The sequence below is a fragment of the Equus asinus genome, chromosome 20 (genome assembly GCF_041296235.1).
Source record: "Equus asinus isolate D_3611 breed Donkey chromosome 20, EquAss-T2T_v2, whole genome shotgun sequence".
In the NCBI taxonomy this organism is placed as follows: domain Eukaryota; kingdom Metazoa; phylum Chordata; class Mammalia; order Perissodactyla; family Equidae; genus Equus; species Equus asinus.
Window position 1 is genome coordinate 89,017,584 of NC_091809.1, and position 24,766 is coordinate 89,042,349.

Below are 24,766 nucleotides of genomic sequence, written 5' to 3' on the forward strand. Positions count from 1 at the left end.
GGATAAGTGAAGGGAGGGCATTCTGAATGGAGGAAACAAGTGAAAAGACAAAATAAAAGAAAACTTAGGTTATTTAATCTATAATGAGAAATTTGGTATGACCTTGCTGCCAAGTGCATGGAGTTCTGGAGACAAAGTCAGAAGTAGACCCATGACTGACAGCTCCTTTTGTCTAAAATGCTTTCCACATCTCTTTCTTCTTTTCTTGACAAACTCAAGAATTATCCTTATTTAACTCAATCTTATCCTTACTTCTCCACTTTGTCAGCATCACAGTTCTGCCCAAATGTGTGCTCTATTGCATAGCATTTAAGCTAACTTTCCTTTCTTTAAGCACTTCCTTTCATTTCACTAGTGTTTATTAAGTAGTCACTACAGGCAAGGATTTGTAAATCAACTCCACTGTGCCATATCTGACAACGTTTCTGCATTATTTTAAAACCCTCTGATTCTTGAATTTCCTACTCCCTCATCCCCTACGTTCTCTGTAAACTTGCTCAACTTTCAGAAGTGAAGCAGTACTTTCATGTATCCAGAGTAGAGGTAGCTGGCTGGCTATCAAATAAATGCCAGTTAAATAGAATTAGTGGGACTACAGATGGAAGGCACTTAGGGAAACAATCTGACTGAAAGAAAGGGAAGTAGATGTACTTTTAATGATTTAAATCAGAACTTACCCAGAAACGTTCTACTATATTCTTCCTACCAGCATCTTTTCCTCTGATAATTAGAGCCTTGTGATTTGGAAGTCACAGCTTGAAGCTACTTATCTCTTGTTTCATGGAACACTATTTTTCTTTTTTGTTGAGCTGATCTTAGCCCCTGGCAAGGGGCTCCCTTCCCACCCTGGCTCTCCTTCTGTGTTCTTTCCTGGGACACAACATATAAGCTTTCTTATTATGGTGGACCAAGGGTCTCACATTATATATGGGAAATTTTGGACTCTATGATTTCATCATCCAACAACTCTGGGCACAGTCATGACTCTCCAGAGATCAAGGAAAGATAGGGAGTGAAAGAAGCAGTTCATTAGGGGATCCCACTGAGCCTCTTACTCAAAGAGCAACCTGACCTGAATAGCAGTTCCCAGAGGAAAAGGGATAATTTTGACCATTCCCAGTGTCCATATAATGATGGTGTTACATGCCTATGGATACAATTTTAAGAATTTAATAGGGACTGTTGAATAAGGTCATGCTTCAGTAGATAATAGTCTACAGTCCTTGTGCAAAACAATTAATGCTGCTTATGAGGAAATTTAGGTACCTCTATGCCATTATAAGAGGAACGCAAAGGACTGAGTCAACAAATGGCAATTTCATATCAAATAAGAACAGAATTCTCCAAATGGACACTAATTTTGGAAGACACAAATACAATCATTTTGCATCCAAATGTCTCCATAATGAATTTCTCTGTATAATCTCTGTTGAAAAGAATTCAGCAGTTCTTCTCAAACTTTAGGAGGGCTTTTTAAAATGCAGATTGCTCAGCTCCATCTCCCGTTTTTCTGATTCAGTGTATCTGGTGTGGGGCCCAAAAATTTCGTGTCTAACAAGTCCCCTTGTGTTGAATCTGCTATTCTGAGAACCCCAATTTGAGAAGCACTGGGTTAATGCACAGCCAGCTGTGTTATCAACACTGCAAGAGGGGAATATTTGCAATTTTTTTCTCATACATTCACGTTTAATTTCAGATGATCAGAGATGCTAATGGAGGTTCTCAAGATTCTTTAAAATATGTCAGTCTTTTGACATTTTCATAGTTGCATTTCTTCCCTCTTTAGTCAAAATAGGAACAACTTTTTGGTGATGAGTTTATCACATATAGCCAGAGATTTCTTAGAGAATCCTAGATTTTGGAATTAAATTCTCTTCTCCTTTGATAATGATGTTAATCAATATTGTTCTTCACTTTGTATTGGTGGGGGGCATGGTTTTAATTCTCTGTGGGAATCTAGATGATATTGAGTACATTTTGCTCTTTTGTGTTAATGCATGCTTTACTCTAGGGACATTCCTCTATACTTCTCAAACCCAACATTACCTTTAAGTAATTTTTAATTATAAAATTATGGGTATAATCTACTTTAATAGACAAAGGCTATATAATATGCTAATAGTAATACAGAGAATAAATAAATTCACAATAGATGTAATAACTGTATATACAATATATGTATGTGATACATACATATATGTGATAAGTATATGTATAATATATACATGTATATATAACACATGTGTGTGATAAACAAAAATAATGTCCTTTAGTATGCAATATTCAGGCATGACAAAAAACAGAAATCTAGTGAATTTAGAAGTTAATCTCTGTAAAGAGGACAGTTGCAAATGCAGACAGATAGAAGTGAATGGTGCAAGAGACTCAAATACACCATGCTCCATTGTCATTAGTGACTTAACATTTCTTATTAAGAACTTGGTAAAGTTCTGAACAAATTAAGGTAGAACCAGTCTTTAATTCTTTCATAGGAAAATTCCATGAATATTAAAAACATGCATAATAGTGTGGGTTATTATCCAGCAATTATGATTCCCCTGGCTCTGGGTAGAATGTACTTTCCCACCCCATTGATGCGGAACTTAACCATGGCTTGCTTTGAACACTGAGAGCTTGCTAGATGTGACACAAGCAGAGGCCCTAAGTGTGTTTATGCAGTTGGACTTGGCTCTTTGTGTGCCAGGGATCTAATCTGAGAAAAGCATGCCCCAGGTGGCTTCTGCCTCTTTAGTCTGGGATCTAGGGAGAAAACACTTGGAGCTGACATCAATTCAATTCAAATCCTAGAACCAAGTTCAGATAACCTGTCTTATGTACAGAGCTATCCAGCTGAGCTCAGCCTTTAGTCAAACTAACTCAACTATAACTGAAACAAAACGCATGTTATTATAAACTGTATTAGTTTCCTATTGCTATTGCACCAAATTATCACATACTTGCAGGCTAATACAATACAAATTTCTTACTTTACAATTATGGTGGTTAGAAGTCCAAAATAGGTCTCACTAGGTAAACATCAAGATGTCAGCAGGGCTACGTTCCTTCTAGAGAATCTAATGGAGAATCTGTGTCCTTGATTTTCCAGATTATAGAGGGCACTCTTGTTTCTTGGCTTTTTGCCCTTTTCCCCCTTCTTCAAAGCCAGTAAGAGCCAGTTATTGCCTTCTCTCTAGTTCTCTCTTTCTTTTACTTGTAAAGACCCTTTTGATTACATTGGGTCCATGTGGATAATACAGAATACTCTCCCCATCAGAAGTTCAGCTGTTGGCCAATTTTAATTTTATCTGAAACTTTAATTGCTCTTTTCTATGTAATCTAACATATTACAGATTTTAAGATTTGGATGTTTTTAAGGAGTGTGGGGGGACATTATTCTGCCTATCACGTAAACCATTGACTTGTGGGTTGCAGCATTATCAAGGCAAAAGACGTCTAAACCTAACATACTTTGTGTTTATTTTAGTTTTGGGCTAGATGATGATCAAGAGATTTTCCACACACGTGAATATCTCTTAATTAATCTCAAGTAGTTTCTCACTGTGTAGAATTCTATAATTTCTGCTTTCTGTCTTTTAAATGAAGAAGGACACAGTCCTCTTTCTCACCTGGGAATTAATTAATGACAAATTTAGCATACATACTTCTCACATGTTTTGTTTCCTAAATAATTGTGGATTGAGCTATTAACATATATTGCCTTCTTTATGTGTGTGTTTAAATATAGTTTTACTGTATAATCTTTTACATGCAACATTTTGCATAACCTAGTTCTTTATTTTAACTGTAACATAGTATTCCATCCTTTGAATGTGCTTTATATATTTTTAATTTTCACGTGAATGTTTTAACTTTTTGCTGTTACAAATAAAGAACTTCCTTTTTATGTCTCCTTTTACAAGAAGTTTTCTGTGTTAGTGTCCTAATTGGCCTGCTATGATATGCCTTTTGTGATAATAGATGAGTTACAGGTGTGCCAAATTATTGCTCTCCTCAGTCTTCATGGTGGGAGGTGAGGGTTGGAGAGGGTGGGGATGGGAGGAGGGGGAGAGGGATAGAGGTGGAGGGTTGGGATGGAGGTGGAGTGGAAGTGGAGCACTGTTATGGAGGCTAGGCTGCCTCCAATTATGAGAAGCTTCATTCCTTTATACCAAAATACCATAATTTTTCTTTTCTTTGAAGTTCCATGTTATTACAATGTAGAAATATCCTAAAATATAAGCTATGTAAATAAACAGAGTTATCTCACTCAAGATTATGCACACTTTCACCTCTACTGCATATTGTTAAATTTCTGTCAAAATATTTCTGTCCTTTTAACATCCACACAATATATGAGAGTCTCCATTTCCCCATATTCTTACTGGCACTTGGTGTGGTTTATTTTTACTAAACTAATGCATGTGAAATGGCTTCTCATTATTATTTAGAATTGTATATTTTTGGCTAAATTTATCAGTTAACCAAGCAAACTTTCTTTCCATATATTTTTGCCTATTTTCTTAATTGGTTGTTAATATTTTTTTATTGATTTGTAACTATTTTTATTTTAATCTTATAAATACATTGTCACTCATATGTGTTTCAATAATTTTTTCCTAACCTACTTATTTTGAATGTTATTATTACATGTCATACTAACATAAATTATGAAAAAGAGAAATACATTAATTGTCTTTTATGATTTGTATATTTTTGTCTTATTTTTTTTTCCAGTGCCATTGAAATATAAGCCTGCACTATCTCAAACACTTATCTTTAACCCATCCAGAATTATTGTTGCCTTTGGGTCATGAAACAATCATATTCATTATGTTTTAAATATATTAATAGCTAAGTCCAACTACTAATTAATATATCCTATGCTGTCTAGTTATTAATGGCACATATATCAAATAAATGTGTGGCTCTGATTCTGGGCTTTCCATTATTTTCTTAGAGGTGTTATTCTAGTAGCATTTTGACATAAACCTATATATCCTTTAATGATTCTTCAGGCCTAGTAGGGCAAGTCTCCCAACCTTGCTCTTACAAACTTGGCTATTCTTAGATTTTTAGTTTTTCAATTAAATGTCATTGTTTGACAAGCTCTACAGAATTCTTCTTGAGAGTTTAATTGAACTTACATTTCATTTATACGTTCATTTGAGGAGATTAGATATCTATAGGGTATCAAGTCTTTCATCGAAGATCATGATGTGGTATTCTCTTTAATCACATATTTTATATTCATAAACATCTCTCATATTGCTCCATAATTTTTCATAAATTTTTCCCATTTATGTTAATTTTGTACCTGTAAATCTTGCTGACCTATCTTAATAGGCTAAGAAATTCTCTTATACTTTCTATACAAATACAAATATCATTCATACTTCTTATTTTTTTGTTGTTATTTTTCTTTTTCATTTCATGGCTGGGACCTCCAGCACAATACTCAATATGGAAGGAGTGGGGATGGTAGTGGATTCCATTGTATTTTTGCTTTAGAGTCATTTAGTAGTGCTTCCAAATTTTCACCCATTTATTTCACATTCCTGATTTTTTGACTTGCCAATATCTGATACCACTTGCTTCCCATTATATTTTCTTGAAAAGCATATTGTTTGTCTAAGATTTCATACTTATTTTCATTAAGTTTTTGTACTAACATCATGTAATACTTTCATATTTGTATGTCTGATTTGTGTCCTGTTTTTATTTCTAATTTTCATTTTATTTGTCATTTTTCTTCTCTCAAACACCTCCAAATTCCTGGCAAACATATATCAATAATACAATGAGATAAATTAAGAAAAATACATTTGTTTCTGTCACTCAAGTTTCAATCAGAAAAACATAACCAGTAGGAGACATACATGTATAATTCAAGAGATTGGTTTATACAGTGTTGTGTTGGCTAAGCAAGTCCAGTCCGTGACAGCCTGTCAGGAGGGAAAGAACACAAGTAGGCTGGAGCCTTCCTGGGCATGCACTGAAGCTATTTTCCACAGTGTAGGTCTCTCTATCTCCAAGGAAGACCCAGGCCAGTTTTAAGGCTTTCCAAGTAATTAAGTCAGGCCCACTCAGGATAATTCTTCTAACTTAAAGTCAACTCATTTAAGTGTGTTAGTGCATCTTTGAAATCCCTTTGCAGCAGCACTTATATTAATGTTTGAATAACTGGGAGGTGCTTGTGTGCAGCACCAGAGCTGCCGCTTCCCTTCCATCTGCTAACCCTCTCTAGAGACGACCTCTAGCAGCCCAACCTATCTAGAAACAGAATAAAAAGGAAATTCTGGGGAGTTTAGCCTACTCTAGTTGACAGACCACAGAGCTGTTCTATAGAATGCATCATCCAGGACTTTTCTTAGAACTTGCTGAGAGGTAGCTTTGTTTGTGGGGGGGAGGGGTGAGCAAAGACATTCTAAAGATTTATTGTTATTTACTTTTAATTTTTAATTTTTCCTCTAACTAATAGGAGTGGTATGGATTGAAGTCTTCTTGGAGGCACCTTTAGCTGTAGACAGACAAGATGTTTCAGGGCAGGTTTCTAAAAAAGGAAAGCCACTGCAAGGCTGCTCTGCTCTAGATTTTTAAGGTGACTTATTAAGACGTTTGTGGTAGCTACATTGTCCAGTAGAACTCACTAGGAGTACATACCAGATAGCAATTTGTGGAGGAAACCAAATAGAAATTAATATATATATATATTTTTTTTCTTAAAGCAGTAATCCTCAAAGTGTGATTTTCTAACTGGAAGGATCAGCATTAATTGGGAAGTCATAAAAAAGCAAATTTTGGGGTGCTGCTCCAAATTTACTGAATCAGAAATTCTGGAGTTTTGGACTAGCAACTCATTGTTTAACAAGATCTCTAGGTAATTTTGAAGCACATGAAAGTTTGAAAACTGCTGTCTTGGAGAGTCTCTCAAACTCCGATCAAGAGTATACAGCTGAGTGAAGTTATATCTAGTCCAGTTGTGAGGACTGCATATAGTGAAGATAGATCCCTGTAAACATCATGGAATTAGAGCAGAAAATAACAGGGGAGCATTTAGAAAGGTGATGAGGAGACCAAGTCTGGTAGTACATTGTGGACAGCAACCATAATTCTGCACAGAGAATTCTTGGAATTATCCTGGCATAATGTGGGGTGCTACATGGTGACTGGGGCTGGTTTTCTGAGAATAGGATTTTAAGAAATTTATTCATGCTCCGAAAGAGCCTTATGATGCATGGCAGAGTAAACTATATGAGTGGTGAGGTTATACCAAATAAATTCTTTGCGTATGGGAGTATTGATAGAGAAAATTGGGTTATGTATTTAATACAAAGGAACTCTCTTACAATAGAGTTTACTGAGATAAGCAGAGTGAATAGATTCTCAGCAAAGCTTACCAGGAGATATAGGTTTGATAATGATTAATGTATATGTCCTCTCAATATAATTATCTCATATACTGAAAAGCTGCCTTTAGCAAATCACATCTTCTAGATTTGGGTATATTTTCCTATTGAGTTCCATTACCAGCTTGCTATATCTTGCACAGGTAATATTAAAAAAATGACAAGCCATCTTACAAAGCCAGTCACTCTGCAGCAGTGTAGCAATGGCTAGTCCCAAGACATGGTTAGTAAACTCTCAATAACAGTGGAGTCCCAGGAAGGAGTAAACATAGCAGAAGAGCCCAGAGATAGTTGTAGAGATGAATGGGAGGGAAAGCATATTCTGTGATCCTTGGGGAATGTTGCTGCATTGGAAACAGAGATGGATCCAGATCAGAGAATCACAGCACCTGTAGTTTCAGTGGCTTTATGTTAGGTGCTCTTAAATAAATAGGGCCAGCCCTGAGAGGTGGAGTGTTAAAACTAAAACAATACAAAAATAGAGAAAGGTATTAGACTGCACCGTGGTAGTAGACTGCACATACTCCTTTCCTGCCTCTTTAACAAAAACTTCTAGCTTCATCTTCATATTCTGATCTTGTCAATGAGAAGAGAACTGCTTGGACGCTCAATTTCCTAGGGAATACAAAAACTCCTTAGATGGCTCTATTCACAAACCCAGTGCAACTAACTGAACTCCCAAGTGGGGCTGTGAGATAGGTTTCATCATTATAACAACCTCTTGGTCAAATATTCAGTTAGTTGAGGGTGGAAGACCAGCAATGCTCTTTCAGTCTTCTGAGGATATTTCTACAATGCTGTGCCTTCTAATTTCTGCTTTTCTGGAGTCATGTGAGTTTTGGCTGGGGAAAGAGTCTGGAAAAGACATTTTTTAGCCTCAAGAGAAGTCTATCTGTGCAATTGGTGATTGGCAGTTTATTTCAAAGCAGGGAGAATGAGATTTAGAGGCCAGGAAAGGGGATTTTGCTAAATAATATCTCAGTGTGTCTAATTTGGAGTTTTATTTATCAGGTTTCCTAAAATGGGTGTTTTAATTTAGCATCAGCCTCAGTGGTTGGAAAGGGGAGCAGAACGGGGAGCTTCCAACAAAGGAAGAAGCGAGTGATATATTAGCCAGAGCAAGGAAATGAGAAGCATTGTGAAGAAATTTCAAGACATTTACTGTGATGTTTCTGAAATAACTAACAAGAAATAATTATTCACTGAGCACTGAGAAAATGTGTGTGCTTAGTGAGATAGACAGATACCGCAGAGATCAACAGCAATAAACTGGGCAGGAGGAATCAACAGAACCTTAATGATGACCTTGAACTTTTTCATGGTCCAGTGTTCTCACAATGGTCTAGCTGTGCTCTTGTGCAGACAGAATGGCAGCTTTTGGTTTGTGGTGCTGTTTCAGGAATGGAATTTTTCTCCATTCACAGTCTTTCCCCCAAATTGTGATGTTAAAACTTTTATCCTACTGAGGGCTTTGGCTTTAATGTCACAGTAAGAATTGGATTAGAGATTGAGTCAAAGGAACAGGTTCAAACTGAGGTGTTAGAATGGTCACAAATTTTATCAATAGCATAAAATATTTTATAAAAGAGATGGTTTGAGACTACAGATTCATTCCTGTGAATTGGATGAGATGGTGATGGGACTGAGTGAGTGAAATGATGAATACATTGTCCTGTGAAGGGGTTGGTGTGTATAGAGTTTGGGATTCCTTAGAAAGAAACTACACAGACCATAATTGATATTCACTTACATCAATCAAATTAAGAGGTGATCTTGACAAGTAATATGTGGTAATCTGTGCTTAGTCCAGCTTCCACAATAAGAAAAAAATCATAAAGCATAGAGTCAGAGACCTAAAGAGCAGGAAGGAACTTCAGTGAAGAATCATCAAGTTATGCCTCCTGCCTATGGGTAAGTGAATTTGTGAGAAGACTGAAAATTGTCTGGCATAAACTAAATGTTTGGTGTGGTGTAGTGAGCAGTGATTTTCTGCTTCTGCATCTGACTCCAGCTTTATTCTTTATGTTGAGCCACTCAGTTGAGCAGAGATCCACATTAGCTCAGTGAGCAAAACTGTCTTAAAAACCAGAGTTGAGTGTGTCTAGTTTAGGTGAGAGCAGCCAGCGAAGTTTTTTTCCAATCTCCTAATGATTGTCCTGTGACCCTAGAGGGCATATAGAAAAAAATTATAAAGAACATTTGTTTTATCAGCAAGTTTGCTCTATAATGAGCAGTCTTTATTATGTAAACAGTCAAGCTAAAACTGGATTCTAGCTGGTTAAGGAAACTGCACGAGGATTCTGCATTGAATATGAGATCACTTTCCTATTAAAATGAAGGCAATGATAATAGTAAATTACATTTATTTAGCACTTTCTATGGGCCACAAACTATACTAGGTGTTTTCCTTAAATTTTAAGGATCTTACAAAGAATAACTATTACCATATAATAGATTAGAAAACTGTAGGATCTTGGACAAATTTACTGTCCAAAGCAACACTGCCAGTGAGAGGTAAATACAAATATTTGTTCCCAGTTTCATGGATTCCAATGCTTAAACTCTTTTTATTTTTTTTACCACCACAGCTCCCTGCTTTAAAAACTCCAAGATCCTATACCTCCAAAATAGTCAGCCTCTTCAAAGAATATGTAAAAGCAGGCATGAGATATGAGTACATTCTTGCGCAAATATTAGTTGAAGATCTAGAGAGCTCACATCACATCACTAACAGTCACATTTTTAGACAAGTTCAAACTTTCACCTTGATGTGTTTGTCCTTAGAGAAGATAAAACTCTTGGTCAAACTGATCAGAAATTTAGATCTTTGCATTCTGCCTTCCCAGGAATAAGCACAGAGAGCAGTGTGCCCAACGAAACTCTCATATGCACCTAGTGGTACAAGCCACATTTATCCCTCTTCTGTGGAGGTCATGTGGTTTATTGTCTCAGAGCTGTGATTAGAATAGCACTTGTCACCAACCTCCTCTCTTAGTGTTAGTCACTATGTCTCTGAGAACTAACGCAATGGTTGCTCTTGTTTATCAACATGTTTAGGCTATCTGGTGTTGTTTTGTTTCTTAAACCCACCTACGTGGTGAAGAAGGATCTTCTATGCAGTCCAAAGATGCAGAAGCTTCTTTTCTGATTTTTTTTTCCCAGTGACTTTACACACATGGTATCTTGCTCTTTGAGGAATAGGAGAGTTTGCTTCTCATCTGATATATACACATCCAGAGCAAGAAATAGTTGTGGCAAATAATTGATTCCTCTTTGATAACTATTTTCTAATTCCTCACATTTCCTACAATCAGTGGCTTTTTTCGTACCGATTATTGCAATGCTGGTTATCCAGCATCTAGAATAGGGCTAGTTAAAGGGGAGGTTCACAGAAAATATTTACAGTTGAATAAATAGATATGAATTTCTGGGCAGTAAAGTTCTCATCCCCATTTTGAAAACTTCCCTTTAAAGTGATTCTGCAGCTTTTATTTTAATGACTATATCTTAATTTCTATCCCATCACCATCATGGTTTCCCATGTTCTGCATAATTCCTTTTAGCTTAAGTACTTCTTGCTATGAATTGTGTCTCTTAGGGAGGGGAGGTATGAAAAAGGTGAGATAAATGAGAGGGTAGTGTAAGATTTTTCCACATGGAGGGATAAGCCATCCAGGCAGCAGTCAAGGTAGTCTTGTAAAGTCACTTCTTGACATTCTGGAAGGGTGAAATTGAGAAGGATTTGGCTATATCTTTTCTCTGACATTACCAAGAACCACAGATAAAATATGAATTAAGGATTAACCAAGAAGTGGACTGTAAAATGTTGGAAGTTTCTGTTTTAGAAATAAAACGAAATCCAAAAAGTGTTCACTTAAACATCTTGGGAAATGGAAACTGAATATGTGAGGCTAGATGAAGCATCTTTTGGAATTTCAGATGAAGATAGATCAGGGACATGTGAATATCTCTCTTAGTTAATGTAAGGAGTGGAAAGAACTAGGGTAATATTAAGATCAGAAATAATCACCAAGCACCAGGTCCAAAACTAGAACCCATTTTAAGTTGAAAAACAATAAAAATGATGTCCAGCTTCATTCAGTGAACTGTGTTGGCCGTATGTGTTTTAGACTGTTGATTCCACCTAATCTCTTCCTATACTCCAGAAGAGAGAGAGAGAGAGAGAAAGAGAGAAAGCGTGTGTGTGTGTGTGTGTGTGTGTGTATGAAGTATATTTCTGAGAAGAATAAATGGGGTCTGTATCTTATTTTGAGGCCAATAAGCCTTAGCCAGAAGACATTTCTGATTTATTTAAATTCTTATTTGAACCCTTTCTCATATTCATTTATTTTATTTAACAAGTATTATGTCAGGCACTATTCAATGCTCTTCACAAATTTTAATCCATAAAATTCTCTTAACAACTATAGCAGATAATACTATTATTTTTCCCATTTTACAGGTGATAAAATTTGCCTAACATTGTATAGCTAGTAAGCGTTACTCTAGTCTCATTCATATCCCTGTCCTGTGTTGTCTCTTCAGGTAAGGTGATACTGTGTGGAGGTTTCTGACCAGAGAAGATTCCCAGAACTCTTGGCCAGACCATGGAGTCTCCTAATTATACCAATCTGGACTCTTCTGTTTTCTTCCTCCTGGGCATCCCAGGTCTGGAACAGTTCCACCTGTGGTTCTCACCCCCTGTGTGCTGCCTGGGCACAGCCACAATTGTGGGCAACATGACCATCTTGGTTGTTGTTGCCACTGAACCAGCCCTGCACAAGCCTGTGTACCTGTTCCTGTGCATGCTCTCAACTATTGACTTGGCTGCCTCCTTCTCCACAGTTCCCAAGCTACTCGCCATCCTCTGGTGTGGAGCTGGAGACATCTCTGCCTCTGGCTGCCTGGCACAGATGTTCTTCATTCACGCCTTCTGCATGATGGAGTCCACTGTGCTGCTGGCCCTGGCCTTTGATCGCTATGTGGCCATTTGCCACCCACTCCGCTATGCCACTATCCTCACTGACACCATCATTGCCCACATTGGAGTGGTTGCTATGGTGCGGGGCTCCATGCCAATGCTCCCATGTCCCTTTCTAATTGGACGTTTGAGCTTCTGCCAAAGCCATGTGATCCCCCACACATACTGTGAGCACATGGCTGTAGTGAAGCTAGCCTGTGGGGACACTAGGCCTAACCGCATGTATGGGCTGACAGCAGCACTGTTGGTCATTGGAGTTGACTTATTCTGCATTGGTCTTTCTTATGTCCTCATTGCACGAGCTGTCCTTCGCCTCTCATCCCATGAAGCTCGGTCCAAGGCCCTAGGGACCTGTGGTTCCCATGTCTGTGTCATCCTAATCTCTTACACACCAGCCCTCTTCTCTTTCTTTACCCATCGCTTTGGCCGTCACATTCCAATCCATATTCACATTCTTTTTGCCAATGTCTATCTGCTCTTCCCACCTGCTCTTAACCCTATGGTATATGGAGTTAAGACCAGAGAAATTCGGGAAAGAGTTGTCAAAGTGTTTCAAAGGGGTAAAGGAACCCAGATCAAAGCATCTGAGTGATCCAGGGGTATAGAAGGGACTTAGTCCAAAAGAAAAGAAACTTTTCAAGATTAAACAATGTTAGTATTTGACACTGGAAAGAAGTTTTAATAGAGTGTTGATATCCTCTGCAACACCTTCTAGACTATTTCTAATAATAAATCAGAGAAGAGATCAAATTGGTTTGGCATTCAGGGAAGTGTAACATGGGAACATTCTTCCAACCTACGTTAGAAGAGCCTCTGCATAGTCATAGGAGCTTTCCTCACTTTCTGGCCCTCTCTCAATACAGCAGGCATGGATTCCTAATTTCATACTTTAGGTCATAGCTGCTGTATGACCATCTGCAAAGATCAGAGATAGGACCGTACAGTCACAGAGCCACACAGGTTTTTTATGATTTTGAGTGAATCCTATATTTCTCCATTAAAACCTAAAGCCAAGAAGAGGGAAGGGACTCACCAATACCCACAATAATAGCAAGTGGCAGAGCAAGGACTTGAAACTGAGAATCCTTTTACAAAACAATAAGACTTCTATGGATGAGGGCACAGGATAGGTCAGGAATAGCTCTTCATTTATAAACTTGGAATATTCATCCCACAGATATATGCTTGTCTTCAGCCCTAGGAAGACAACCTAAGTCCAGGTGACCTGGATATGACTCCCTGACAAGCAATGTGTAAATATTCTTACACATTCATACAACTGTGAGGGACTCCCAGAGGTCATTGACTCCTATCTCTGAACCTATAAAGGACAGTCACTTATCCACACCAGAGTAGGAAATCTTAGCCATTCATCCATCCATATATTTAGAAGGAAAGAGAGCCAACTTGCTCTTATTCCCTCAGTGGAAAGTTTTTAACTGTACCTGCTAAATTGGAAATTGGTTACTATACATCTTGAGACCTGTTTTCCAAAAAGAATAGCTTTAAGCAATTGGCCTTCTACATTTCGTTGACAAATTAGCACTAATTTTGAATTTATGGATGGCACATGTCATCTGCTTTTCATCCTCTCAGCATGCCATTCCACACTGTTAAATGGAGGAGACACAGAAACCTCTTCTGTAAATTCATAGACACTCCCACCTTTGAAGAATATGGGTCTTGAGGGCAGAAAACTAAGGAACAACTTTTTAAAGCTTCCATTAGTAGGAATATGAATGTTTTGATTGTGATATTTCACATAGGTGGGGATAAACAGTTTGCACTTCAATAAAGTGTGCTGAACACGGTCTATTTTTCAAAGGAAAGAATTATTACACCACTCTATAGGAAGATTGCCAGTGCAGAGTGTGACACTGGTTTTAGTTAATTTTTCCCTCTAATCATCAAATTGAGATATTCTTAACAGATTTTTAAGAATTGTATACAATTCTAAGCAGAATTTCTCTGCAGGATTTCTATTTTATGCTTCAAATTGACCATCTTGCTAGCATGCAAACCCTAGAACCCTAAATCTGGAACAATTCTGTACGTGGTGTCATATGTTCCCGTACTCAGACTGCAGAACACTTCTGAAGAAAGTATACAGACATGCAGATTGCAACCACTATTTGTTCATAATTTCAGATTTTAACTGAGATCTCATCACTATATGGCAATGCCTTTACCTGCTGCATGGTGTGCAATAATACATTTTTATTGTACTTAATGCTTTTATACACCTCGTGCCCCTCAGGGTTGCCATATTCCATTAATTTCTATTTCATAAAGAAAAATGAAATGAAAAAATAAAAGAAAAGAAAAAAAGTAAAATAAAGAAAAATGAAATGATTGGAAGTAAACTACCTCACATTCTAATCCTCACTTGAACTTTTTACGTCTATTACCATTATTTCCTCCTTTATTATTGTATTAATTTATTATTAATTCCTTTTTCTGATAAAGCAAGCTTCTCAAAATATGTTCTTGGGAGCTCAAACCATTGCTCACTTCTATGTCTTGTGCTCACAACCTGCTTGAATTTATTGACACTTTTACCCAATAGTAAAATTTCCCTTGACCTTGATGAGCTTTCTTTTTTATGCATGTTTGTGGAAAATATTTTTGGAATTAATTATTTCTGCTTTCATGACTCCTGTTCCTTCCCTACATTATAATCTGGCTTCAACGACAAGTTAAAGTTTCCAGTGAAACATCTGTTATCAAAGTCAACAGTAAACTTTTCTAATTGGACTAATTTACAGTATGTTTTGCTATTGGCCATATCTGCATCTCCAAAATCTGCCTGCTGCGACCTCTGTAATACCACACAATCCTAGCTTTTCTTGTATGTGTATTTTTTTTCTTGTTCTCAAAGAAATTATATTAGATCAAAAAGAAAACTTCAGTGAGGTCCATAAGGAAGAAATGATTTTTTTTTTTCTTGGAAGGACCTGAATTTTTTTTTTATTAATGTTATGATAGATTACAAACTTGTGAGATTTCAGTTGTACGTTTTTGTTAGTCATGTTGTGGGTACACCACTTCCCCCTTTGTGCCCTCCCCCCAACCCCCTTTTCCCTGGTAACCACCGATCAGATCTCCTTGTCAATATACTAACTTCCACCTATGAGTGGAGTCATATAGAGTTCATCTTTCTCTGACTGGCTTATTTCGCTTAACATAATACTCTCGAGGTCCATCCACGTTGCTGTGAATGGGCCAATTTTGTCTTTTTTTTATGGCTGAGTAGTATTCCATTGTGTATATATACCACATCTTCTTTATCCAATCATCAGTTTCTGGGCATGTAGGTTGGTTCCACGTCTTGGCTGTTGTAAATAATGCTGCGATGAACATAGGGGTGCAAGGGACTCTTGGGATTTCTGATTTCAGGTTCTTAGGATAGATACCCAGTAATGGGATGGCTGGGTCATAGGGTATTTCAATTTTTAACTTTTTGAGAAATCTCCATACTGTTTTCCATAGTGGCTGTACCAGTTTGCATTCCCACCAACAGTGTATGAGGGTTACTTTTTCTCCACAACCTCTCCAACATTTGTCGCTCTTGGTTTTGGATGTTTTTGCCAATCTAATGGGTGTAAGGTGATATCTTAGTGTAGTTTTGATTTGCATTTCCCTGATGATTAGCGATGATGAACATCTTTTCATGTGTCTATTGGCCATATTCATATCTTCTTTTGAGAAATGTCTGTTCATGTCCTCTGCCCATTTTTTGATCGGGTTGTTTGTTTTTTGTTGTTGAGCCGTGTGAATTCTTTGTATATTATGGAGATTAACCCTTTGTCGGATAAGTGGCTTGTAAATATTTTTTCCCAATTAGTGGGCTGTTTTCTTGTTTCAATCCTGTTTTCCCTTGCCTTGAAGAAGCTCTTTAGTCTGATGAAGTCCCATTTGTTTATTCTTTCTATTGTTTCCCTCAACTGAGGAGTTATAGTGTCTGAAAAGATTCTTTTGAAACTGATGTCAAAGAGTGTACTGCCTATATTCTCTTCCAGAAGACTTATTGTTTCAGGCCTAATCTTTAGGTCTTTGATCCATTTTGAGTTTATTTTGGTGTGTGGTGAAAAAGAATGGTCAATTTTCAATCTTTTACATGTGGCTGTCCAGTTTTCCCAGCACCATTTGTTAAAGAGACTTTCTTTTCTCTATTGTAGGCCCTCTGCTCCTTTGTCGAAGATTAGCTGTCCATAGATGTGTGGTTTTATCTCTGGGCTTTCAATTCTGTTCCATTGATCTGGGGACCTGTTTTTGTACCAGTACCATGCTGTTTTGATCACTGTAGCTTTGTAGTATGTTTTGAAATCGGGGATTGTGATTCCGCCGGCTTTGTTTTTCTTGCTCAGGATTGCTTTAGCAATTCGCGGTCTTTTGTTGTCCCATATGAATTTTAGGATTCTTTGTTCAATTTCTGTGAAGAATGTTCTTGGGATTCTGATTGGGATAGAATTGAATCTGTAGATTGCTTTAGGTACTATGGACATTTTAACTATGTTTATTCTTCCAATCCATGTGCATGGAATGTCTTTCCATCTCTTTATGTCGTCATCAATTTCTTTCAAGAAAGTCTTGTAGTTTTCATTGTATAGATCCTTCACTTCCTTGGTTAAGTTTATCCCAAGGTATTTTATTCTTTTTGTTGCGATTGTGAAAGGGATTGAGTTCTTGAGTTCTTTTTCTGTTAGTTCATTGTTAGTGTATAGAAATGCTACTGATTTATGTATGTTGATTTTATACCCTGCTACTTTGCTGTAGTTGTTGATTATTTCTAATAGTTTTTCTATGGATTCTTTGGGGTTTTCTATATATAAGATCATGTCGTCTGCAAACAGCAAGAGTTTTACTTCTTCATTACCTATTTGGATTCCTTTTATTTCTTTTTCCTGCCGAATTGCTCTGGCCAACACCTCCAGTACTATGTTGAATAGGAGTGGTGAAAGTGGGCACCCTTGTCTTGTTCCTGTCCTCAGAGGGATGGCTTTCAATTTTTGTCCATTGAGTATGATGTTGGCTGTGGGTCTGTCATATATGGCCTTTATTATGTTGAAGTACTTTCCTTCTATACCCATTTTATTGAGGGTTTTTATCATAAATGGGTGTTGGATCTTGTCGAATGCTTTCTCAGCATCTATTGAGATGATCATGTGGTTTTTGTTTTTCATTTTGTTGATGTAGTGTATCACGTTGTTTGACTTGCGGATGTTGAACCATCCCTGTGTCCTTGGTATAAATCCCACTTGATCATGGTGTATAATCTTTTTGATGTATTGCTGTATTCGGTTTGCCAAAATTTTGTTGAGGATTTTTACATCTATGTTCATCAGTGATATCGGCCTGTAGTTCTCCTTCTTTGTGTTGTCCTTGTCAGATTTGGGGATCAGAGTGATGTTAGCTTCATAGAATGTGTTAGGGAGTACTCCGTCTTTCTCAATTTTCTGGAACAGTTTGAGAAGAATAGGTATTAAGTCTTCTTTGAATGTTTGGTAGAATTCTCCAGAGAAGCCACCTGGTCCTGGACTCTTATTTTTGGGGAGGTTTTTGATTACCGTTTCTATTTCTGTACTTGTGATTAGCCTATTCAGATTCTCCATTTCTTCCTGATTCAGTTTGGGGAGATTGTAGGAGTCTAGGAATTTGTCCATTTCTTCCAGGTTGTTCAATTTGTTGGCATATAGTTTTTCATAGTATTCTCTTATGATCCCTTGTATTTCATTGGTATCTGTTGTGATTTCTCCTCTCTCATTCCTAATTTTATTTATTTGCGATTTCTCTCTTCTTTTCTTGGTGAGTCTGGCTAAAGGTTTGTCGATTTTGTTAATTTTTTCGAAGAACCAACTCTTTGTTTCATTGATCCTTTCTATTGTCATTTTTGTTTCAATATCGTTTATTTCTGCTCTTATTTTTATTATTTCCCTCCTTCTACTGACTCTGGACTTTGTTTGTTCTTCTTTTTCTAGTTCTGTTAGGTGTCGTTTGAGGTTGCTTATGTGAGCTTTTTCTTGTTTAGTGAGGTGAGCCTGTATTGCGATGAATTTCCCTCTTAGGACTGCTTTTGCTGCATCCCAAATGATTTGGTATGTCGTGTTCTCATTTTCATTTGTCTCCAGATAATATTTGATTTCTTCTTTAATTTCTTCAATGATCCATTGTTTGTTCAGAAGCGTGTTGTTTAGTCTCCACATTTTTGCACCCTTCTCTGCTTTTTTCTTGTAGTTGATTTCTAGTTTCATAGCGTTATGATCAGAAAAGATGCTTGATATTATTTCAACTCTCTTGCATTTATTGATGTTTGCTTTGTTTCCCAAAATATGGTCAATCCTTGAGAATGTTCCATGTGCACTTGAGAAGAATGTGTAACCTGCTGTTTTTGGATGAAGTGTTCTATATATATCTATTAAGTCCATCTGGTCTAATTTTTCATTTAATTCTATTATTTCCTCGTTGATTTTCTGTCTGGATGTTCTGTCCATTGGTGTTAATGGTGTGTTGAGGTCCCCTACTAATATTGTATTGTTGTTGATGTCTTCTTTTAGTTCTATTAAGAGTTGCTTTACAAATTTTGGTGCTCCTGTGTTGGGTGCGTATATATTTATAAGTGTTATGTCTTCTTGGTGGAGAGTCCCTTTTATCATTATATACTGTCCCTCTTTGTCTTTCTTTATCTGTTTTGCTTTGAAGTCTACCTTGTCTGATATTAGTATAGCGACACCTGCTTTCTTTTGTTCATTATTAGCTTGGAGTATTGTTCTCCATCCTTTCACTCTGAGTCTGTGTTTGTCTTTGGGGCTGAGGTGTGTTTCCTGGAGGCAGCATATTGTTGGGTCTTGTTCTTTGATCCATCCTGCCACTCTGTGTCTTTTGATTGGGGAGTTCAATCCATTTACATTTAGAGTGATTATTGAGATGTGGGGGCCTACCACTACCATTTTATGTCTTGTTTTCTGGTTTTCTTCAATTTCCTTTGTTTCTCGTCCCATGGTTTAATCTGTTCTGATGAAGAGCTGCTACTCTTTGTTGTTGTCCTTCTACTTATCTCCTCTGCTCTTGGTTTTGTAGTCCCTTTCCTTTTTTTGATTTTTCAGGAATGAGGGTTTTCCTGAGGATTTCCTGAAGAGGAGGTTTTGTGGCAATGAACTCCCTTAACTTTTGTTTATCTGGGAAAGTTTTTATTTCTCCATCATATTTGAAGGATATTTTCGCTGGGTAGAGAATTCTCGTCTGTAGGTTTTGGTCCTTCAGATTTTTGAATGTATCATTCCACTCTCTTCTAGCCTGTAAAGTTTCTGCTGAGAAATCTGCTGATAGCCTGATGGGGTTCCTTTGTAGGTTAGTTTCTTTTGCCTGGCTGTCCTTAGTATTTTCTCTTTGTTGTTGACTTTTGCTAGCTTCACTACTATATGCCGTGGGGTTGGTCTTCTTGCATTGATAAAGTTTGGAGATCTATTGGCTTCTGTCACCTGAAGATCCATCTCTCTCACCAGATTTGGGAAGTTCTCAGCCATTATTTCTTTGAATAAGCTTTCTGCCCCTTTCTCCTTCTCTTCTCCCTCTGGTATACCTATAATCCTTACGTTGCATCTCCTAATTGTGTCTGATAATTCTCGGAGAGTTTCCTCATTTCTTTTTAGTCTTACTTCTCTCTCCTCCTCTGCCTGCAGCATTTCTATATTGCCATCTTCCAAATTGCTAATTCTTTCCTCCATATTATCGGCCCTACTGTTCAGTGCATCTAGATTTTTCTTAATCTCCTCTATTGTGTTCTTCATTTCCAGTATTTCTGTTTGGTTCTTCTTTATTGTATCAAATTCTTTTGTGACATAGCTCCTGAACTCGTTGAGTTGTCTATCTGAATTCTCTCTTAATTCATTCAGTATTTTAATCATGGCTGTTTTGAAGTCATCATCATTTAGGTTATACATCTCATTTTCTTTGGGATTGTTTTCTGTGTATTTGTTATTTTCCTTCTGTTCTGGAGATTTAATGTATTTTTTCATATTGCTTGATGTTGTTGATTTGTGTCTCCACATAGAGATAGAGTTTAGTTGCTCCTTCCACTTGTTTTTGCTGCTGTGATGGGGGAGCAGCTGTTTATACTGCACCAACCAGGAACTCTATCCGCAGTTGCTAACCAGGCCTGGGCCCCTCCTTGTAGTCACAGTGGTCCTTTGGATTCCCTCTTCTGCCATGGGCGCCGTCACGGGGGGGCTTCAGGCTGCTGGTGCCTATTGTTGCAGCCCACCTAGACGTGCTCCCTCCTTGGGGTCTGCAACGGTGTTATGGGCTTTTCCAGTGGCCAGGGGTGGGATCACTTATATTTGCCGCTCCATCACTGTCGGCACCCACAAAATCTCACTTGTCCACTATGAGTCGCAGCAGAGCTATTGGCATCTTCTACAGCCTGTGGTTAGCTCACCTAGCTATGCTACTTTTGTCCCAGGGTCTTCCAGCCTTGTGGCTGCCAGTTGGGTGCTCTCTACTAGTGCTGTGCAGAGGCTTTCGCTGAGGCTGCTGTGAGCCTGTAGGATTTCCCCCTAGGCTATGGAGCCGGGTCGCTGGAACTCCACCCAGCCCCAGTCCTGTTCCCCAGGAGCTCGGGGAGCCCTTTGCCCTGTCTGGAGGATAGCCGTAGATCCCGATTTCAGTGGTAGCTGGTCAGCTGCTGCCCTGCCTGATATTCTCCTCTCCGGGACCCTCCCAGTGTTGTGGATGCTGGGTGTAGCCCCTCCGCTAATGGCAGACAGAGAGTTTTGTCTGCTGCCCGGGTGGAACTCTGGAGCTTCCCCTCCAGGGCGCGGAGCCAGCCTCTACACCTTCACCCAGCCCCAGTCCTCTCCAAGATCTCCGGCAATCCCTTTCCCCACCGTGCAGGCAGTGGCAGCTGGGGGGCCTCTGTACCCTCAGTGATTCTCTCTGGGACACCAGGCAGGATCTCCCCGCCAATGGTGGGGAGAGACTCTCCCCGCGGGCTCAGGTGTGCAACTCCAGAGTTTCCCCTGCATTTAGGAGCAATTGTGGGGGGTTTAGGTAGGGTTCTGATCACCTGTTTCCACCATCGCTCCTCTGTTGTGTGCTCGCTCCTGCCCTAGGTGTGTGTTGATCCTCTGGGGGCGTCCATTGGAAGAAAGCCGCTTGCAGGTACTAGGCTGTTCAGTCGGGGTCGGAGAGTTTTCACCTATCTCCATAACCTCCCAGAGGGAAGTCTGTCCGCCTTCCGATGTATAGTCGCGTGGGTCTCTCAGACGTCCAGAGATGCTGTCTGGATATCCTTTGTTAAGCGATGAGTGTCCAAATAATTGTAGACTCGAAGGGAGAGAGACAAAGAGGACTACTCACGGCGCCATCTTGGATCCTCCCTCCAGGAATAAATGATTTTTAAAATGCAAAATTAAGAGCAGTAATGCTAGAAATAAAAAAATAAAATGCCAATATTTTCATGGATTAAGTAATTATAAATTTAAATGTCATGGATATATCAATTTCTCCAATAAAATTCGTATAGACTTTCTAGTGACAAACTTATTCATGGCATGATAGAATGTAAACTCTTATACATTACTAGGAATTAATTTTAAATAAATAATAATACCAGAGTGCCATATATGATTCATGAGCAAGTATATTTGTTGTAGCATTTTTATTAAATAAAAAAATGCTGGATATCAAAAGATATAAAAATGTTTGAATAAATTCTATTTATCTAGTAACAAACATTTATACAGTCTTAAAAATCCTCTTTTGGAAGAATATTTAGTGTGCTAATTGTATACTGTTAATTGTATAAACAGCAATATATATGTAATGATACAATATTATTCTATTTCTATTAAACTATCTACTTGCATATATCCTCATATTAGTAAATTTAAAAAATACACTGATAAATGTTACTTCAGTGGAGGGACAAATAAGTGTATTTTAAAAGGTAATTTTAAAAGAATAATTTAATGAATTATTGTGCACTAAAAGCATTCACATAATTTGAATGTATTCAACTTGGTTCCCCCAGGGCCCTTGCAAAACTTCATAGGGAAAGGAACTAAGCTCTGCGGTAGTGAAATAATTAGTTTCTATTAAAACATCTCATTTCTGAACTATAGCCAGTTATCTATCTACACAGATACACGTTCATATGTTAGTATACACATGCACACACGCATTCATACACACATACATATACATGTTTAGCTATTCATCAATCACCATTTAGACATCCTGGAGGTTAGCTTGATTCCAGTACCAGTAGTGTCTCTTATGCTTTGAAAGGATCCCTTGGGACATTTAGGATATATAACACTCATTTCTCTTCAAACTCAGGTCAATGGTCTTCATATCAAAGAAATCCAGAGTTAAAAACTTGCCCAGAGACTGTGATGTTTAGAAAGCCAACTTCCTGGGAAATTGGAATTCATATCTTTGTTTTGCCCTCCAAAACCTAAGGTATTTAGATATAACAATATAGGAGTCAGGGACAGGAGAATTTCCACTTAGCCATAGAGGTAAAGAGGAGAAAAGATTTAAGATGGGCACTAACTGATTCCCCTCCTACCCCCACAGATGTAAATGTTTTATTCCATTGATCTAGGTTCAAGTCAGAAGATGATAGAAGGTGATGTTTCAGGGGCTGAAGGAAATATTTATTTCTCATCTTTGGCATTAAAAGTCAATTTAGATGATAATAATGCCCATACATCTACATAAACAACTCTTCTAACCATATAAGAATGCTGGCTTTGGGAGTGGGGAAAGTCAGGAATAGACCACTGCCGTGTCATGGAATAATAGGAATTATGTAAAGAACAATTCTAGGTCATGAGAATCATCCTCAAATTTCTCTTGCTGCCTACTTGCCTTCTTTTTTTTCCTTATTAGTGTCCAATTTAACTTGAATTAGATCTATCCATAAATTCTTAGTTCTGCCAAATATATTTTAGGCCAATATGTATTTTGTAGCAATATCTACCAGGAGAAATCTATTTTCATGGTATAAAAATTCAGAATGGTCTAGTAGGGCTGAGGTATAAGCTCTGACAGCTGTTTTTTCTTTTTTGTAATGCAAGTGTCTGACTTAAGCTTTGATTGCCAAGGCATCCACTTCAAAGAAGCATCCACTTCAGAGAAGGCTATCTCAGATAAACACATGGCCAGCCACAGCACTAGATAAAAAGCCTAGCTGCCCCTGCCTCTCCAGTCTCCTTTGTTTTAGAGATCTTTGTTGATTTCTACAACTGACCATTTGGGCCACTTGTTTTTTCTCTTCCCACACTTTAAATGCTCATTCTCATCTTTTAAATTCACCAATAAAGAGTGAGCCCACAAAGCCCTAGGCCTACACCTTCAGCTCCAATAAAAGCAGAACCCCGGGCCTACAATCTCTCTTACACTACCCTACCTGATCTGCTGTGAGGACTCCCTGCACTGGCCCATGTATTACTTTTTGGCCATGCTTCCCTTACTGACTTTTTCATATGCTCTAGTATAATCCCTAAAGCCCTCAGCATATTCTGGTTCCATTTCAAGAAAATCAACTTTAATGGATGTCTGGTCCAGACATTCCTTGTCTATACCTTCACAGAGATGGACTCCAGGGTGTGCATGCTCATGGCCTTGGACTGATATGTGGCCATCTGCTACCCTCTGTGCTTCTCAATTATCCTCACCAATCCTATTATTGCAAAGGCTGGACTCTCCACTTTTCTCAAAGGGGTGTCACTCATCATTCCATTCATTTTCTTCATCAAGCTGCTTCCCTACTGCAGAGGCAATATAATTCCCCATACCTACTATGACCACATGTTGGTAGCCAAGTTATCCTGTGGAAAAATCAAGGCCAATGTCATCCATGGTGTGATGCCTGCCCTATTGATTGGAGGCTTTGACACGCTGTGTGCATCACAGTTTTCTACATCACGATCTTCTGGGCAGTGATCAGCCTGTCTTCAGCAGATGCTCAGCAGAAGGCCTTCCTGCACCTGCACTGCCCACATCTGTGCCATTGTTTTCTCCTATAGAACGGCTTTCTTTTTTTTCTTTTCCCATCAGTTTGGAGGCCACACAATTTCTCACATCATTGTGGCAAATATTTATCTGCTTTGCTTCCCATTATGAATCCTTTTGTTTATGGGGTAAAAAACAAGCAGATATGAGACTGTGCCATGAGGATTCTTTCAGGTTCTAAGGACATCAAATCCTATAACATGTGAAAGGGATATTTGCCTGGGGTTGGATGGGAAGGAAGAGAATGCTTCTCTCTGTTTAGGCAGGAGAATGTCCAAAAATAGGTATCTGAGCTTCCCAAATAAGCATGAAGAGTAGTCCATTGCTATACAATTTTTTGCAGAATACCAAAATAATTTTCATG

The 24,766-nt window shown here is 38.1% G+C and overlaps 1 protein-coding gene and 1 pseudogene across 1 annotated transcript; both read left to right on the plus strand.

The window, feature by feature from the left end:
* Positions 1-12,013: 12,013 nt before the first annotated feature.
* On the plus strand, positions 12,014-12,979 carry LOC106830390 (olfactory receptor 52P1). Its single transcript, XM_070491914.1, has one exon. It carries the CDS (start codon positions 12,014-12,016, stop codon positions 12,977-12,979), a length of 966 nt encoding a protein of 321 aa, XP_070348015.1.
* Positions 12,980-21,138: 8,159 nt separating this feature from the next.
* On the plus strand, positions 21,139-24,551 carry LOC106830189 (olfactory receptor 52N4-like; annotated as a pseudogene).
* The last annotated feature ends 215 nt before the right edge of the window (positions 24,552-24,766 follow it).

Bases quoted from the DNA above. Each gene is read 5' to 3' on its own strand.
- LOC106830390 (XM_070491914.1), top strand. From the start codon at position 12,014: ATGGAGTCTCCTAATTATACCAATCTGGACTCTTCTGTTTTCTTCCTC.